The 17,284-nt window shown below is 41.9% G+C and overlaps 1 protein-coding gene across 3 annotated transcripts in view; it reads right to left on the bottom strand.

Annotated features, from left to right (window-relative positions):
• Window positions 1-6,102: 6,102 nt before the first annotated feature.
• MARK1 (microtubule affinity regulating kinase 1) overlaps window positions 6,103-17,284 on the bottom strand; it is a 122,180-nt gene continuing 110,998 nt past the window's right edge. For 2 of the 3 annotated variants that reach the window (XM_027611599.1, XM_027611597.1), the window contains 2 exons: window positions 11,708-11,752; window positions 6,103-8,224 (listed from right to left, as the gene is read on the bottom strand). In XM_027611599.1, coding sequence (XP_027467400.1) covers window positions 7,870-8,224; window positions 11,708-11,752 — 400 coding nt within the window. In that variant the 3' untranslated portion in view covers window positions 6,103-7,869. The remainder of the gene's footprint in view (window positions 8,225-11,707; window positions 11,753-17,284) is intronic. The other variant, XM_027611598.1, reaches the window with a different exon arrangement.

Genomic DNA, 17,284 nt, shown 5'->3' on the forward strand with positions numbered 1-17,284 from the left:
ATGGTGGGGAGTCTGGGCAGCTCAGTCAGTCGAGTGTCTGACTCTTGATTTCAGCTCGGGTAATGATCTCAGGATCCTGGGATCAAGCCCCACATCAGGCTCCGTGCTTAGCAGGGAGTCTGTTTCTCCCTCTGCCCCTCCTCCTGCTCCTGTGCGCTCTCTCTTATAAATAAATCTTTTTAAAAATTTTATTATGTTCAGTTAGCCAACATATAGTACATCATTAGTTTTTGATGCAGTGTTCAGTGATTCATTAGTAGCATATAACACCCAGTGCCCATCACAACACGTGCCCTCCTCCATACACATCACCTGGTTACCCTCTTATAAATAAATCTTTAAAAAAAAGGTACTGTGGTGTTCAGTTACATACACAGAAAATGCAAATGAAGTTAGAGACCCATGAGATGAATTAAAAAAAATTTTAACTTTTAGCTGTGGTGACTTTACAGAAAATTATGTCATGTGGACTAGTGTCTATAAAAATATATAATCTAAGTTTTGAGAACAATTCAGAACATTAATTTAGAGAAAGAAAAATATTGAATTATCTACTATAAGGAATTCATTTTTCATGTTTCCAAACCCATAGACACAAGGTTTATGATTTTCCCATTTGAAAACATCTACAAATTTACTATTTCCCCAAGCACCCATCGTTAGACTATAATTACATACTCTTTATTTCATTTCCTGATCACATATTGCTGGTAACACCCAAATAAGCCTTTACCAGCTTCTTACCCATGTTACAATTCATATCTCCTGTCTACAGAACATCTCCATTCTGAGCCGGCCACCTCAGCGGGCATCTAAATTATTGCACTGAGGTGCAATCTATTGATCTGTGAAATAGAGTGGGTTAAGCTTGATGATTTTTATTCTATGACTTTGGGATTTTTAAGCCTGAAAGCGAACATTATTTTACCTCTAAACCAGGTAGCTCACCATTCTTTGATCCTTTTAACTTATTTGTGTCTTTATATTTAAAGTGGGTTTTTCATAAGCATATAGCTTTTAAAAAAAAAATTTGACAGGGGCCCATGGGTGGTCAGTCAGTAGAGCGGCTGCCTGGGTTCAGGTCATGATCTCAGGGTCCTGGGATTGAGCCTGCTCAGTGGGGGGGGGGGGGGCTGCTTCTCCCTCTCCCTCACTGCTACCCCTGCTTGTGCCCTCTCGCTCTCTCTCCCAAATAAAAACTTAAAAAAAATTTGACAATTGCAGCCTTTTAGTTGGGGCTTTTAGGATATATATATATATATATATATCCTAATTTTTAGTGTTGGGGGGGCAGAGGGAGAGAGAGAATCCCAAGCAGACTCCATGCCCGGCATGGAGCCCAACATGGGGCTTGATCCACACAACCCTGAGATCATGACCTGAGTCCAAATCAGGATTGGACGCCCAACTGACTGAGTCACTCAGGCACCCCTAGGTCGTTTATATTTAATGTAATTATTGATATGGTTGGGTTTAAAGCTTCCACTTGCTGTTTGTTTTTTATTTTCCTATCTGTTCTTTTGTTCCATTTGTTTTTGTCTTTTTTTTTTAAGATTTTATTTATTTGACAGAGAGAAACACAGCGAAGAGAGGTAACACAAGCAGGGGGAGTGGGAGAGGGAGAAGCAGACTCCCCGCTGAGCAGGGAGCCTGATGTGGGGCTCGATGTGGGGCTCCATCCCAGGACCCTGGGATCATGACCTGAGCCGAAGGCAGATGGTTAACTGACTGAGCCACCCAGGTGCCCCTGTCTTTTGTTTTTTTAATTCTAGTTTATCTCATTTTTTTTCATTAGCTGTAACTCCCACTGTATATTTTCAGTGTTTTTTAAAAAATGTTTATAATATACATCTTCAACTTACTAAAATCTATGCTGAAGTGCTATTTTACCATTATACATAAGGTAAAAAGAACCTTGCAAAAATCTTCAGATCTTTGTGCTAATTTTCATGTAAGTTTTACTTCTACATGTTACAAATCTGATAACAGCATTGTTACTATTTTTGCTCTAAACATAGTTGTTAATTTGGCTCTTTGTTCCTTTGCGTAGATGCAGATTCCCATCTGGCATACTTTTCCATCTGCTTGAAGGACTTCCTTTAACATTTCTTACGCTATCAGGTCGGCTGGTGATGAATTCTTTTAGCTTTTGTGTGTCTGAAAGTCTTTATTTCATGTTTGTTTTTGAAAAAGATTGTATCTGAGTATTCTAGTTTGACAGTTTTATTTTTTCCAGTACTGGTTTTTTGTTTCACATTGTGTCTGACAGGAAGTCGGCTGTCATTCTCTTCTTTGTTCCTCTTTCCATAATAGGTCTTTTTTTCTGTGGCTGATTTTATTTTTTATTTATTTATTTTTAAAGATTTTATTTATTTGATAGAGACACAGCGAGAGAGGGAACACAAGCGGGGGGAGTGGGAGAGGGAGAAGCAGGGTTCCTGCGGAGAAGGGAGCCCGACGTGGGGACTCGATCCCAGGACCCTGGGACCATGACCTGAGCCAAAGGCAGACACTTAACGACTGAGCCACCCAGGCGCCCCTCTGTGGCTTATTTTAAATTGCTGTTTTATCACTGATTTTATTTTTTACCATTGATTTAAAAGCAATTACATTTAATATGCCTTGATATCTTTTTCTTCATGTTTCTTGACCCTGGAATTTGTCAAACATTATGGGTCTGTTGATTTATGGTTTCTAGCAAATTTAGAAACAATCTAGCCCTCATATCTTTGAGTGTCTCTCCCCACCTCAACTTCCTCAGGCACTCTGGGCAAACACTGGGCTGCTTGACATTGTCCTTTAGCTCATTTGATGCACTGTCCATCTTTTCTCAGCTGTTTTTTTGTTTCATTTTGGATAGTTTCTATCACTATGTCTTCAAGTTCACGATCCTTTCCTTCTGCAATGTCTCATCTAATTCTATCCAGTGTGTTTTTCTTCTCAGAAATTGTAGTTTTCATTTCAAGATGTCAGGGTTGTGCTATTTTATACCACTCACATCTCTACTTAAAGTATTTAATCTTTTCTCCAGCTTTCTGAACATACAAAATAGAGTTATTATAACTGTTTCAATGTCCTTGTCTACTAATTCTATCACCTCTGCCATTTCTGGCGTCAACTGACTTTTTTCTCCTCGTTAAGGGTCGTATTTTCCCTCATATTTGCATGCAGGAAAACTTTTGAATGGATGCTACTAGATACTGTGAATATTACACCATGTTGGTGAATGCCCATTTTACATTCCTATTAATATTTTCACACTTTGTTCCAGGACATAGTTGAATTACTCAGTTATCCTTCTGAATAATTAAGTTTTGTTACACAGGACCCAAATAAGTTTCCGCTACTGAGGCAAAACTTCTGAATACCCGCTGACCCAGGAATCATGAGTTTTCACTAGGGCTGGCTGGAAAGGACGAGACTTCCGTAGGAGGTTCAATCGTTCTAACACTTCCAGGTGGCTCTTTCGCGGGCCTAAGCAGTTTTGTCACATGCTTGATCTCTGCAGATCTTTGAGGCTTTCGCAAAGCTCTCTCCCCTCCAGACTCTATCTGTCTTCATCTCCCTGGTTTCTCAGCTCTGGCTCCTTAATGAGGGCAGACACCAGGTTCTACTTGGGTTCCCCCTCCCTGTGCCACAGCCCGGAAACTCTCTCAAGGGAAATAGCTGGGTCGACCATAGGATTTATTTCCTTCGTTTTCTCTCGGGGTTCACCGTCCTTCATTGACCGATAGCCAATGTCCTGAGAACGTTTCATCAAAATGAAAACACCGCGTGCATCTGTTATTTCATATACTTGTCTATTTTTGTTTGTTTGAGGTGGGTAACTCTGGATCTTGTTATCCGTGTTAGATCGAAGTGGAAGTCTCGATATGCGAGCTGAAACCTGAATCACATGCTCATGCTTTTAGAGTGCATGTTCCACTCCTGGCATCTTGTTGATCCATCCTCTTTGAAATGTCTCTCAAATATACTCCTTTCACCCTTTTTGATCCTGAAAAGATCTCTGACAAGATCTCCCTGGCTCTAGTGTTCGACCAGCCCACAAATTTCTTTTCTTTTCTTTTTTTACTGTTTCCCCTAGAATCGGATGTACAGTAGCCCTCAACAAAGTTGCTAAATTAATGAATTGCTCTTCGACACAACTTACCAGTATTTCTTTGGCTTGTAACGCCTCTTAATGGCTCCCCTCTAACCACAAGTCAAGTCCAAGCTGAGGCTACTGATCTGTGCTTTACATAACCTGCTATTTGTCAGCCTATGTGAATCCTACCACTCCCTAGAATAGATGGTGTTTTTAAATTTTTTTTATTTTAGGGGCGCCTGGGTGGCTCAGTTGGTTAAGCGACTGCCTTCGGCTCAGGTCATGATCCTGGAGTCCCGGGATCGAGTCCTGCATCGGGCTCCCTGCTCAGCAGGGAGTCTGCTTCTCCCTCTGACCCTCTTCCCTCTCGTGCTCTCTCTCATTCCCTCTCTCAAATAAATAAATAAAATCTTAAAAAAATTTTAATTTTATATATTGGGGTATTGGGGTAGTAAACTCTACCCCCAATGCGGGGCTTGAACTCATGACCCCGGGATCAAGAGTCACACGCTCCCCAACTGAGCCGGCCGGGTGCCCCCCAAGTGGTGCATTTTTAACGTATGTCTTACAAGCCACTACTAGCTACAAGCCTTTTCTCACACGTTCCTTCCTAGAAGATCATTTCCATTCTGCCTCTTAAATTTTATCCATCCCCAAATCCTCAAAAGGTCTTTCTCCTATTTATGCAAAACTCACCTTTCCTTGAATTCCTATGGCAGCTACTGTCTGTGCTTGCTTGAGCACTTTCACTGTTCCTCTGTGGGTGTGCTTTTTATGGTTTTGTGGGTCTTACGTTTTGTCTTTCCAAAATGGACCAAAATCTCAGAAGTAGGAACCACCTTTCACAATTCTTTCATAGGTCTTAAGACACAGTGGGTACTGGGGCACCTGGGTGGCTCAGTCGTTAAGCGTCTGCTTTGGCTCAGGTCATGATCCCAGGGTCCTGGGATCGAGCCCCGCATCAGGCTCCCTGCTCCCTGCTCCCGCGGGAAGCCTGCTTCTCCCTCCCCCACTCCCCCTGCTTGTGTTCCCTCTCTCGCTGTCTCTCTCTGTCAAATAAATAAAATCTTTAAAAAAAAAAAGACACAGTGGGTACTGCGACAGACTTAAAAACGAAGGCAGAGACCACTGTGATTAATGTATACATTCTAATGGGCTCACTTATTTACAGTAAATTGGTGTCTCACTCATCACGTTATTTTTCTTGCCCACATTGTGAAATGATTCTGTTGGTGAAAATCACTTCACAAAAGTTTTTTTTTTTTAAGTAAATTCTACTCCCAATGTGGGGCTCAAACTCACGATCTTGAGATCAAGAGTCGCATACTCCACCACCTGAGCCAGCCAGGGGCCCCAAGGTCTTTCAGGTTTTAAATCAAATCCTACCTTAGACAATATTATTGGGTCAAGATTCTTAAGTATACTTCATTTTATTATTTGTCAAATTTTTATTTATCAAAATTCAATACTGTATCCTGGTCTCTACAAAACAATGAATTTTAGGGATGTTATGTCAAATAATATTTAAACAAAGCCAAGGAAACCCTGATATCACATAGCCAGTGAATATAAGTGGTATTTATTTATGCAAACATATTGTAAAATTCCTCTAACTTTTCTGAAAATAGTTATGTTGTCATATAAAATGGGAAAATCTGAAGTGAATATCAAGATTTCATTTTTAGTTCATAAAAAATATTGAAGTAAAATTCCTTGCCACAAACATGTAAGAGTTAACCAGAGTGAGAAAATGTAAAAAAAAAAAACAAAAAAAAAAACAAAAAAAAAAAAAACAAAAAAAACCAAACCATCAGTTTCTACATTAGAAAAGGCATGATGGCAAATTTTTTTTAAGTGTTTTGATGCTAGGAATTCCCATAAGAGTCAATTTTTCTTATCATAATGACATTTTGAAAACCTACATAGCTTCACCCCCTGCCAACTAAATTTAGAACACATGAAATAAACTCCCCATACAGAATACTTTTGTGCTAAAAAACAGGTAATTCACATTCTGATAAAGAGCAGAAGACAAGTGCTTTATTATGAGAACTGTTCAAGTAAAATTTCAGTGTGCACCAGTGAAAGTGAATAAAGATTTGCATCAATTTTTCTGAATGAACACTAGGTTAAAAAGGGGCTACACAGTTTTTTTTTTTTTCTTCCAAACACCACCCTTTGCTAAGGCAAAAATACACTTCATTTTAGAACAGAACTGTTACAGAGGAAAGCTACGTCACAGTACAGTACAGAATGTAAAATTCACCCTAGGCTGGGTGCCATTACGGAATGGCACATCACCTACACGTAGAGCTTTCTGATGTAGGTTAGAATTACAGTATTTATCACAGCTTTATTCTCCTTTGAACTGATAAAATTTGAATACACTTTTCCATTTCTCAGGAGTGTGCAGATGGGGCCCATATGTTGATATTACAGTAATTACAGCATTAAATAACATTGCACAGTCAACCTCCAAGGCTAATTCAGTAAAAAATAACAAGTATTAAAATGTACCTTTCCTAGTGGTTTTACATCGCATATATCACTAATTATGAAAGAAAAGGAGGCAAATGCCCAATTACAAAGCTGCACATTATAGGCATAACAATGTGGAATAAATACAAGAAATCTGGCAAAATATTAAAAACAAACATGTTACATGGGAACAAATTCAACGACCACGTAAGCGTAAATCAATAATACACTGTTATAAATAGTAGGTTTTGCTCAAAAGTCTCCTAAGTACTTACAGATATTACTGTGTCGGGGGCAGGTGAAAAGGATGGGAGGAGAATTGGTAAATGTTCCCAATGCCAGTTAGTTCCTGAGGTGGTATTATTTCTTAACTGATGCATTGATCAACACCGTAAAGATGAGTTTGTGCTATGAGACAGTCCCGACATTCTATTTCCACAATTACATTGCGGTATTCAGAAGGCAGCAAACCTAAGTGACAGTTTACATTTATAATAGCCAGATGGAGTATTGATTCTTTTTAATTTTGCTGCTACATTTAGCAGTGGGCCAGAAAACACTTTAAAGTTTAAAAGAAATTTGATACAGGTTTAACTTTTTCCCCAGCACTTCTTAGCTAGCTCAAGGCAAAGCTATTAATATTTTCATGTAGTTTATTTTAAAAACTCTAAATGCCAATACTGTAAACATTTTGTATTTTCTCAACTACACCTTGTCTGAGAACAAGGAGAAGAGCATAGATAAGCAGGAATAATTCTGTGTACAGTAAAGCTGATCTATTTATCAGCTCCTGGTTTAAATTTAAATAGGATTTAAAAATAATTTTTAAAAGTCCATGCTACAACTTTAAAGACTATTTCTGTGCACTTTTAATTCTGGACACAATTTTCAAAATTGCATGATGGAGGTAAGAATTTAAAAAACCCACCAGAATGTAAATAACAGGGAAGAACATCTCCAACTGAAAGCGCCAAACATACATTTATGTGCAGAAATCTAGACAACTATACAAGTTCTTTAAGCAATCATCTGTTTTATTATACAACTCTATGAACAGAAAATGAACAGAAATACACAATATACTTACCTGTACATGTGAAACCTACTTTTTTAGCTACAGATACTTAGTATACTTCACACGGACTTCAGTTGTCCAGTCCCTAACTATGTATGTCCTTATTGCATGAAGGGCGAATTCTACATGGGGGGGAGACTCACAGGCCAATCGCGTTAGGCATTACCAATACATTCAAAACTGTACCTCATATGTGGATGTATCTTCCCTGATCCTGTAAATTTGAGTTTCTTTACAGCTTAAGCTCATTTGCTATTTTAGATGCAATGTTCTTAAAGGCAATAGATGTCCCAGATATTCGCTTGAAGCGGACCCCGTTCAGGGACAGCCGCGGCAACTTGCAGACCTCCATCTCCCACTGCACGAGGCTGTCCTGTCTAGCATCTCCATGGACACAGAAAAGCAAAAACCTCTCTTTCTGTTCATAATCACAGTTATTTGCATCTAACACTTTCCGGATTTCTCTCATCATGTCATTGGGGTCCATTGAGCTAGTGGTCTTCATACTCCACGTGAACCGCAAAGAGCGTGGCTTAGAGTCTTTACCTTCTTCCTTGTCTCTTTCTTTCGGCTCCCCTGACGTACTTCTAGAAGGGGAGGGCAAAGGGAGGGAACGGAAACAACAATTCCATTCAGCAAACAAATCAAAGCACATGTGAAATCTAAGCGGTCATCGCTCAGTGTCTAATGAATCTACCCAATTTATAGACTACCTCCAGGTAATTACAAACATTTGTGTCACCTTGCTGTCCCCAAAACAGACCCCGGGACGCCATCTGCCTTGGCTTTGTTTGTGGGAAACAAGTTTACAGCTGAAAGTGAAGAACTTAACACTTTGTCAGTTCCCTGCAAAAGCAGATTCTCCATTTTTTGTACATTTACAGAAACAGAAACCGCTAGCATTGTACTTATAAATACACATTTTAAAAAATATAAATTTCCCTTTTTTTCCCTACCTTTTTTGGGTAGCAAAAGGACTGGGGACAAGGCTAGTAGGAATGGCTACAGGGGTTATTTACACCCAATCGTGCCGACAAAGGGCGCTGTATTGCCAGGGAATAAAGGCGTCAGGTCATAGCGCACGTGGAGGTGTAGACGTCAGGCCCTCTCGGGGTTTCGACATTTTGCTAAAGAGATCCTTAACGTAGTCTGCCAGGCTCCATGTGACCCACACCCCCACTCCTACCTCCAACCCCTCATCTCGTACCATCTTCCTCCCCGCTTCCTCCTCTCGAGACACACTAGCCTCCACGCTGTTCCTCGGAACGTGTGGGCTGTGTTGCTTTCAGGCTTTCCCCTCAGGGAGCCGCACGGCTCACGCCCTTACTTCCTTCAGATCTCTGCTCACTTTCTGCCTGCGGTCTAGCCTGACCACCCTCGGGCCCCCCAGCCCCCCCCAACCCTGCTCTAGTGCTTCCTCTACGGCACTTGCTACATTCTAATATAGTATTTTTTCCCTAATACGCCATTTAATTCATTTATGTATTACAGTTATTACGTACTATCTGACTCTACCACTAGACTGTAAATTCTAGGAGGCCAAACAGTTTTGCCTGTTTTGCTCACTGGTCTATCTCAGGCCTCTAGAACTGTGCTGGGCACATGGGAGCTGATGGACACATGTTTGTTAAGTGAATCAACCTTACTGAATTGTCCTTATTGTAGGTCTCCCATAAATAATACAGAACCAGAAAACCTATTTCAAATAATCACAGAAAGGTAAAATAGATTATTTATGATTCAGAAGACCCTGTAATTAAATTTGTGGAGCAATTTTCCAAATAGAGATGTTGCAATTTTAACTTGTTAATCTAGCTCACTTATATGTGATTTAAAGAAAAAATGATATACTTTGAAAGGAGTCTATAACCTACGATAAAAACATTTTGTTTTTATGTATATATGTATTCATATATACACTTTATGTCAATATTATCATATAATACATATTTGCACATATATTCGTATATATGAATTTTTATGTATACATTTATATGTTTTCCTCCTCATTCCTAGGTCCCTAAGCCCAAAGCTCTGCAAACTATGCAAGTTTGAGAAAATCAGAAAAGGAAGAAGTAGAGAAAATAAATTGATAAGACACTGTTTATTTCACTGTCTTCTCTATCATTTTCTTTTTGCTCACGGACTCTAAGCCACTGCATCACAGGCCTCCTTGGGCATGCAGATCTCATGAGAGTCGTTTATCAGAACCACATGTACAACCCCAGGTATGGAATCGGCATGCCAGGGCTGCAAGGGACCCAAGAGAACACGTGATTGAACCCTCATTTTAAAAACAGAACTGATGGCTAGGAAACTGACGTTACTTTTTCTAAGGTCATAGAGCTGATGAGCTGAAAAGCAAAAACCAGGAATCAGTTTTTCTTCCATTCCACCAAGGTGACCTGGTGACCTTGAGATGACAGGCACATACAAGATGTTTTTCTACATGTACCTCAAAGGCATCGCCACTGGTGACATTAACTGTAGAAAGCTCCTGAAAATGTTAATACTAACAGCAAACATTTATTGGGCACTTACTAGGTGCCAGGAACTGTTCCCAGCACCTAACATGCATTATTTACTCATTTACCCTAACGACTCTGGACTCTGACCTAAGGTCACACAGCTAGGCAAGTGGTAGGACACGGCTCAAACCCCTGGGTCTGGCTCGAGAGCCCCAGTCACGCCCCTGACATGACAGGACCTCCTGCTCCTTATTGTTTCTTCAACTGTAGAATGGATACTTTCCACCTGGCTGTTGTGAGAACTGAATGACCAGCTAGTAACAGGCAGGAGGCATTCAATAAGTTTGTTGAAAAGCAGAAAGAAAAAAAAGAAAGAAAACAAAACCCAACAACAACAAAAGAAAGGGACACGCAGCCCCGTGAAAAGGACAGAGTAGAGACAGGTGGCCCACCTGTGGCACTCACTGTACTATTACGTGTCTCGGAGGGAAATTTAGTGGAAAGGCAGGATGAGACCTAAGAGGCTCTAAAGTGACGACTAAGTGAGGGAGGGGCTAAAAACAAATGTCCTTCATGTTTATTTGACAGGCAGAAGGAAAGTTACAAATATTTGTCCTGCCTCCCCACCTCTGGCTGCCTACCATGGTGACTCGGGCACCTAACTCAATAGAGAAACATTTCAACTATTGTGACCAAACAAATATAGCGCAGTTTGCAAAATAGATTACCTAGGAATGCTTAATAAAGTTTTTCCAAAGCTCGTTATGTTTTATATTTTAATTAATTTTAAGAGGTAGAAATTAAATTGGGGCTTGTGCTCAGCTGGTCAAAAGTTGTTCTTGAATGAAGCTGGAGCATCTGTCCTACTGAGGAGCTGCTTGCCCAGGTTCTGCGATTCATATGGGATCTTTTCATGCTGGTATACATTCCAAATAATGTAATGCCTTCCTTTCTTCAACTTCCCGTTTGAACACAAGTACTAACATGTCATTGATGTGGTCCCCTGACCAGCAGCATCAGCACCTCACACAGCCACCCCCACCCCAACCACGAACCCTGGGGGGGGTGGCCCACCTGATTCTGACTCGGCTTGTGTTGGAGACCCGCTGTCAGGAGGAATACACAACCACCACTGCATGCCAAGAACCATCAAGTAAGGCAGGGCGAGAGTCTTAAAATGTCGTCCACCACTGAACACTCACCCAAAATACGTTCCTAATATCAAACCTTCCTACATATTTGGTCACCTCCATGTTCGGTGTTACGTAATTCCAGTTACATCCTTTTAGTGAGAAAAGGATCAGTACATTTTAGTCCATTAATTCTTCTGCTAGGACATATTTTATAGGACAGGAAGGCTACTTCTCTATGAAGCATACCAGTCAAAATAATGTTTAGATAACACAAACTTCAAGTTATTTAACTCACACTTCATTAAGCGCTCAGCAACATTAAGAAAACCCATCCCGATATAAAAACGTAAAATACACATACTGTCTAGTTTTTAGCTCTATTCAGATTTATTAGGTCCTGCACGTCTTTGGAGGGCACGTTTGCACACACGGGGGCCCTAGTGGCGAAGTATTCATAGTGGCTCCTCACCTTGAGGTGTCTGTGCGGCCACTGGCTTCGCCTTCACTTGGATCCCTCAAAACAAAGTGGAGGTTGAGATTTAATGATAAGAGTGAAAAGTATACCAAGAAAACCTACATCTAAAATGATGTTAAAGTTAACGTGTTAAGCAAACTTCTAACATGACACTTTTCTGTTACTAGTCAGTCTGACACTGCTTTGCATGTTTTCATTGTAACCAGCTTAACTGTCATTTTATTGAGCGTCTACTGGGTCTTGTCAGAGAGGAGATGCTAGGTTGACGGCTTAGGATTTTTTTTTTTTTTTTTTTGTAAAACAGGATCTTCCAATTCCCAGTCACAATTTCAAAGTCAGAATTTATCTTTTGGTTGAGTTTAGTTCAACCTACAGTTAAAACTATTTAATAATTTTCAGCGGCAAGATCCAACTTCGTATTTGTTATTAAATGTAATTCTAGTAGTCGCTCAATTTAGAAAATATATGTTAACCTTGTCGTTAGAAATAAAGTTCAACATATATAAGTGTTTCTAAAAATAAGTACCAATTTTTAAATAAGCAATTAACTTCAGATGTAACACTAACATTTCATGCACATGATAAAATGTTACAGCACACCAACAGCCTATCCAAGCAGGTGAGTCTAAAAACATGAAATCAATCTTAAGCAGAAACATTGATCTTACCTGGACATCCACCTGTGAAATAAAACCAGGAAAACTCTACTAATTGTCCTTCTGTTGAATGTCATTAATATTTTTTAAGTCTACCAAAATCTTAACTACTTTGTCACTTTTCAAATGTAATTAAATATTGACATAGAGCATCAAGTTATAAACCATTTTAAATGCATTAAGAAATGGCATGTGAGAGCAAAATACTATCAAATCACTGGGAAAAAATAACCAACTCAAACCCTGAAGTTAATGTTTCCTTAATGTTCTAACCATTCTAGAAACACTCAATGTTATTTATGTAAAGTGAATTCAATGGGAATAAAATCAGGGCCACTCTCCTCATTCCCCAAATTAACGAAACACATCCATACACTGAGCTCTACAACTTGAACTGGAGGTTAGAAACATGAATGCCTTCTGCTTCTTAGGGTCTTCAACTAGAGGCCTTTTGTGACAAACATGTTGTATTCTCACATTCAAATGCGGGTTTCTTAAATTCCTAGTAACTGGCATTTTCATTGGCAAGTGTAATAATTCAGTGTTATCTACACGAACCTATCTTTACGATAGCACACGGCCATAAATAAGACACAGACATGTACACCGTCAGGCCCACGCGGCTGCGCTGATGTCCCGGAGGGCAGCCCATGCATGGGAAATAAGGCCAGTAAGGCCGCTGCTTCAGTCCAAAGGGGCGTGCATCTCACAGGGCTTTTCTGTCCTGTTTCTATTTTGCCATCTAAGTCACTGTTAGCAGACACTTTAAGCATTAGGAACGAAACACTCCCTAGGCTCTACTTCTGCTCTCTCTGTTGAAATAGCCACTGACTCGCCACGTCGTTCCCATGCCCCGTTCCTGCCCTCCTGGACGCTGACACAAGCAGTGACTTGAAGAACGTCTGCTGCCTGGCACTGGTTTCAAATAGTCCAGCAGCCACGGAGGGAGGCAGCTGGGGAGAGAGAGCCTGCTGGCTGTCACAGCACATGCAGGCTGGCAGGGCTCCCCAACACTCAACACTTAAAAATCAAAACCAAAAATGGCCACATACCTTATACACAGCAATATATACTGAAGTGAACTAATCTGGTTATCCCCATAGTGAGCTATGGTTAAAAAATCCTAAGGTCTGAGACAATCTCCAGTTGATACAGTAGTTCTATAGAACCATCCAAAGCAAATCGTTCTCCATGCTATTTTAAAAGGCTTTTTTTTTTTTAAAGCTTTTGAAATAGTATGTCTACACCCTCCCTTGATAGAGAACTCTAGTGTAAATCACTTTCCTAATTGGAAAGTTCTTTCCTAACACCAGAAAACAACTCTCTCACATGGTCATTTCAGCATACAGCCTCTCTACTGGCCAAGGAGAGCTTACTAACTGGCTTCCTCTTTGTAATAATGGTTTTCTAGTACATGAAGGATTAACTCCAAATTATTCTTTATCCTTCCCTTCCTAAAGTTTAACAACCCAAATTCTTTTACCTTTTTCCCTATAACATCCTATCTTTTCCTCTTTTTAAGCATTTAGTGGCACATCAACTCAGTTGGTTCTCAAGTTGATGGGGTGTTGGGGTGCCTGGCCCGGAGCATTCCTGGGGGCGGCGCTGGTCACTCGGGGTGCCAGTGTGGGGGTTCCATTTCTTCAGGTGTGAGGCATGGTGAAGTGAGGAAGGCAAAGGCAACAGAGAGAAAGGCAGGGCTTGAACCCAGAATGAATGGGCTTAAGAAGAGACCAGTGGGAGGGACGGACAATCTGGGAACTGAGGTGAGAATAATAAATAATAAGGCTGGAATAGCTCTTGAACATCAAGAAATTCTCCCAGTTCTCTCCAAGCCTCCAAGCCTCCAACCCTCCCGAAAGTTCAATATGCCGAACATACCCTGTTCTTCCCCTGCACTTCCCGTCTGTTGGCTGCTAAGAACTTAGCAGGTTCATTCCTGGTATGGAAACCAGTGCTTTGATTGTCTTCCTGCATTAGGTCGTTTGTGGTATCCTACGCAAGCCCCTCTCCAGCTACACGATGCTACATAAGGGAAGACTGTGTGTGTGACAGTGAGCACACACACATTTGTAAAGCCAAGGCTGTTCATGTGGTGACAAGTGACCTCAGAGGAGAACTGCGAATTTTTTCTCTTCTCTAACCAAACCCAGAATTAATTAAAATGTCAAAAATGAAGAGACATTAAAAAAATCCCACCAAATTGCTAACAAAGGATGGCAACCTCCTCCCAGCCTTCTTCTGTCCCCAAAACTCTCTATGAAATGACATTGTTCAGAAGTTAATAAAGGCATCATGGAACGTTAGAAATGTTCACGTTGGCTCCCCTCAGAGGCCAGCTCAGAACACCCCTAACCCCCAGAGTACTTTCTATTTCAGGGCTTGCTCCCTCCAGAGCACTAACCAGGATTTATTATAACCTTATGTGTTTACTTTTAAAGCCTGTCTTCCACACTATTCAACCATTCATTCCATAAATGTCCGAACGTCCTATGTGTCATTGCAGACACTCAATATTCAGCAGAAGATTTAGCAGAGAACAAACAGGTAAAGCGGTGGGGGCGGGGGAGCAGTTCTTTCAGGTAGTGTTAGGTGCTGTGGAGAAAAACAAAGCAGGCAGAGGGCATGCTGGGGAGGCCGGGATCTTACACAGGGGACGGAGGAAGGCCTCGCCGAGGAAGGGACACTCCCACAAAGACGCAACAGCGGTGCAGAAGCAGCCAGCCGTGCGGGAGTGGAGGAAGAGGGTTCCAGGCAGAAGGACCTGCACACACAAGACCCTGCACGGCAGGCCCAGTGTGCGTGAGGACACTCAGCCGCCCTGTGCGGGTGTGCGACCGGCGACGGGCAGGGGGGACAAGATGAGGTCAGAGCAGAAATGCGCGGCCAGACCACGTAGGGCCTCAGAGGCCACTGTGCAGGCTTCGAATTGTATTCTGAGCGGAATAAAAGCAAGCAGAGGGCTTTCAAGCGCGGACAGACACTGCTGAGCACAGAAGAGGACAAGGGCAGAGCGAGGAGACCCGTTAGCAGGTGGAAGACGAGCAGTGGGTTCGGTGACAGAGGCTGCGGTGGGGGTGACAGAAGAAGCTACGTCCGGGAGATGCTGGGAAGGCAGAGCCAATGCCACAGGCCAGCAGGCCTGGCATGTGGTCTGAGAAATAACTCGCTTGTGGTCTGAGAACCAGAAGGAAGGTGTCACCGTTACCTAACGCGGTGAAGAACGAGGGAGGACTGGTGTGGGGAGGCGGGTGGGGAGCTGGATTTTTGACACGGTCTGTCCGGGAGTCTACGACACAGCCGCATGGAGAGGCTGAGGAGACAACTGGCTATGTGAGTCTCTAGTTCAGAGGCAAGAACTGGGCTAAAGACATACGTCTGGGAGTTGATAACGTAAGATGAATGTAAGGTCATCAGTCTGAATGAGATCAGCAAGAGAAGAGAAAGTTGGAGCCCAAGCTCGAGCCCTGGGGCAGTCTGACACTTAGGGGTGGGGGTTGGGGGGAAGGGAACCTGAAAAGAACCAGCAAAATGGCCTGAGATGGAACAGTTAGTTTGTGAGGCAGGAGGAAGACCAAAAGCCAAGCGAGCAAAATGTTTCAACAGTGTGCCGTGCTGCGCAGGAAGTGCTCCTAGGAAGGGGGCTCCATCCGTCTCCCTCACGGCCGGATCGATGGCACCAGGACGGCGCCCAGCAAGCAGCAGGTCCTCCCAGATTTGTTACATGGCTCTATGGCCATCCTCCATCCCAGGCTCCCAACAGACTTTCTCCATGCCACGTTCTCGCTCTGACATTCTGTCCTGACCTCTTGTTCAGGGCTCTTGACTATGCTCCCTCTAGAATCTACATTTTCATTGCAAAGTAAAGGGAAATGTTATATGCTGCTTAATGTACAATTAGTAATCAAGCTTTTAAACTCAAACCCATTTTCCTTCACTTCAAAATTAATCCTGGCTTCACCATGATTAATTAATCCTGGCCTATCAAAAGGGCTTTGAATAGTCAGCCAAATTCCACCCAGCAAAAACTATTGCTGATCGAACCAGGACCCTGCAGACGGTCAGACAGCACTACCTGTCATGCTGACTCTGTTGGGAGCTTCCGGCTCTTTCTCTCTCCAGGTGTCATATGCTGCATGGTCGCTGCCCAAATGGTACAACATCACGGTTGATAGGGTTAGAAACTGATGTTGCACTTGAGTATTTAAAGTTTTAAATTCTGGGTGATCCTGGGTAAACTGGTCCATGAATAGCTCCAAGAAGAGGCAAGAGACTAGAGTTGCTTCTTCTCTTTTCTGCATCCACTCTTTGAAATCCTAGGAACACTAATAACCTGGGCAATTATTTAATTAATATTTTTTAAAGCATGTGTAATAATTTCCTCCCTATAATTTCTTACCTGCTCAAACAACTCTATGCTATGGAGCTTTCGCTGCCCCCCACCCAACCCCGTGGACAGCTGTGCCTTCCTCTGGCCTCCCCACGCTGTCTCTGCAGTACGCATTGTGCCTTCTACCACGGTCAGCTGCGTACACGTGCGCCCCTTTTGGGATTTGAGGGTCTGGAGCGCACAGACGCGGTCTTATTCATCTTTGTGTCCTGCACGGCACCTAGCACAGGGCTTTGCACGTACAGGATTTTGCAGGCTTTTAGGAGGACCTGATAAAAGATCAAATGGACATCCACCTGCGTTGTGTTCAGCAACTTCTATCATCAATGTTTAAGCTTACTTTTGAGAAAAGAGCACAATTCTATTTGATTAGAAGTTGACTATACTTGTATTCATTTTGTGTTTGCTGTGTTTTGATGTTAAGCTTCTATGATGTTAAATTACATAAGTAATCTATGTGACTCCAATACAGAGGCTTTTCACGAGAAAGGAAAACAAAGGGTAAACTATATATTATTAGTGAAC

This window comes from Zalophus californianus, chromosome 10 (assembly GCF_009762305.2).
Source record: "Zalophus californianus isolate mZalCal1 chromosome 10, mZalCal1.pri.v2, whole genome shotgun sequence".
NCBI lineage: Eukaryota > Metazoa > Chordata > Mammalia > Carnivora > Otariidae > Zalophus > Zalophus californianus.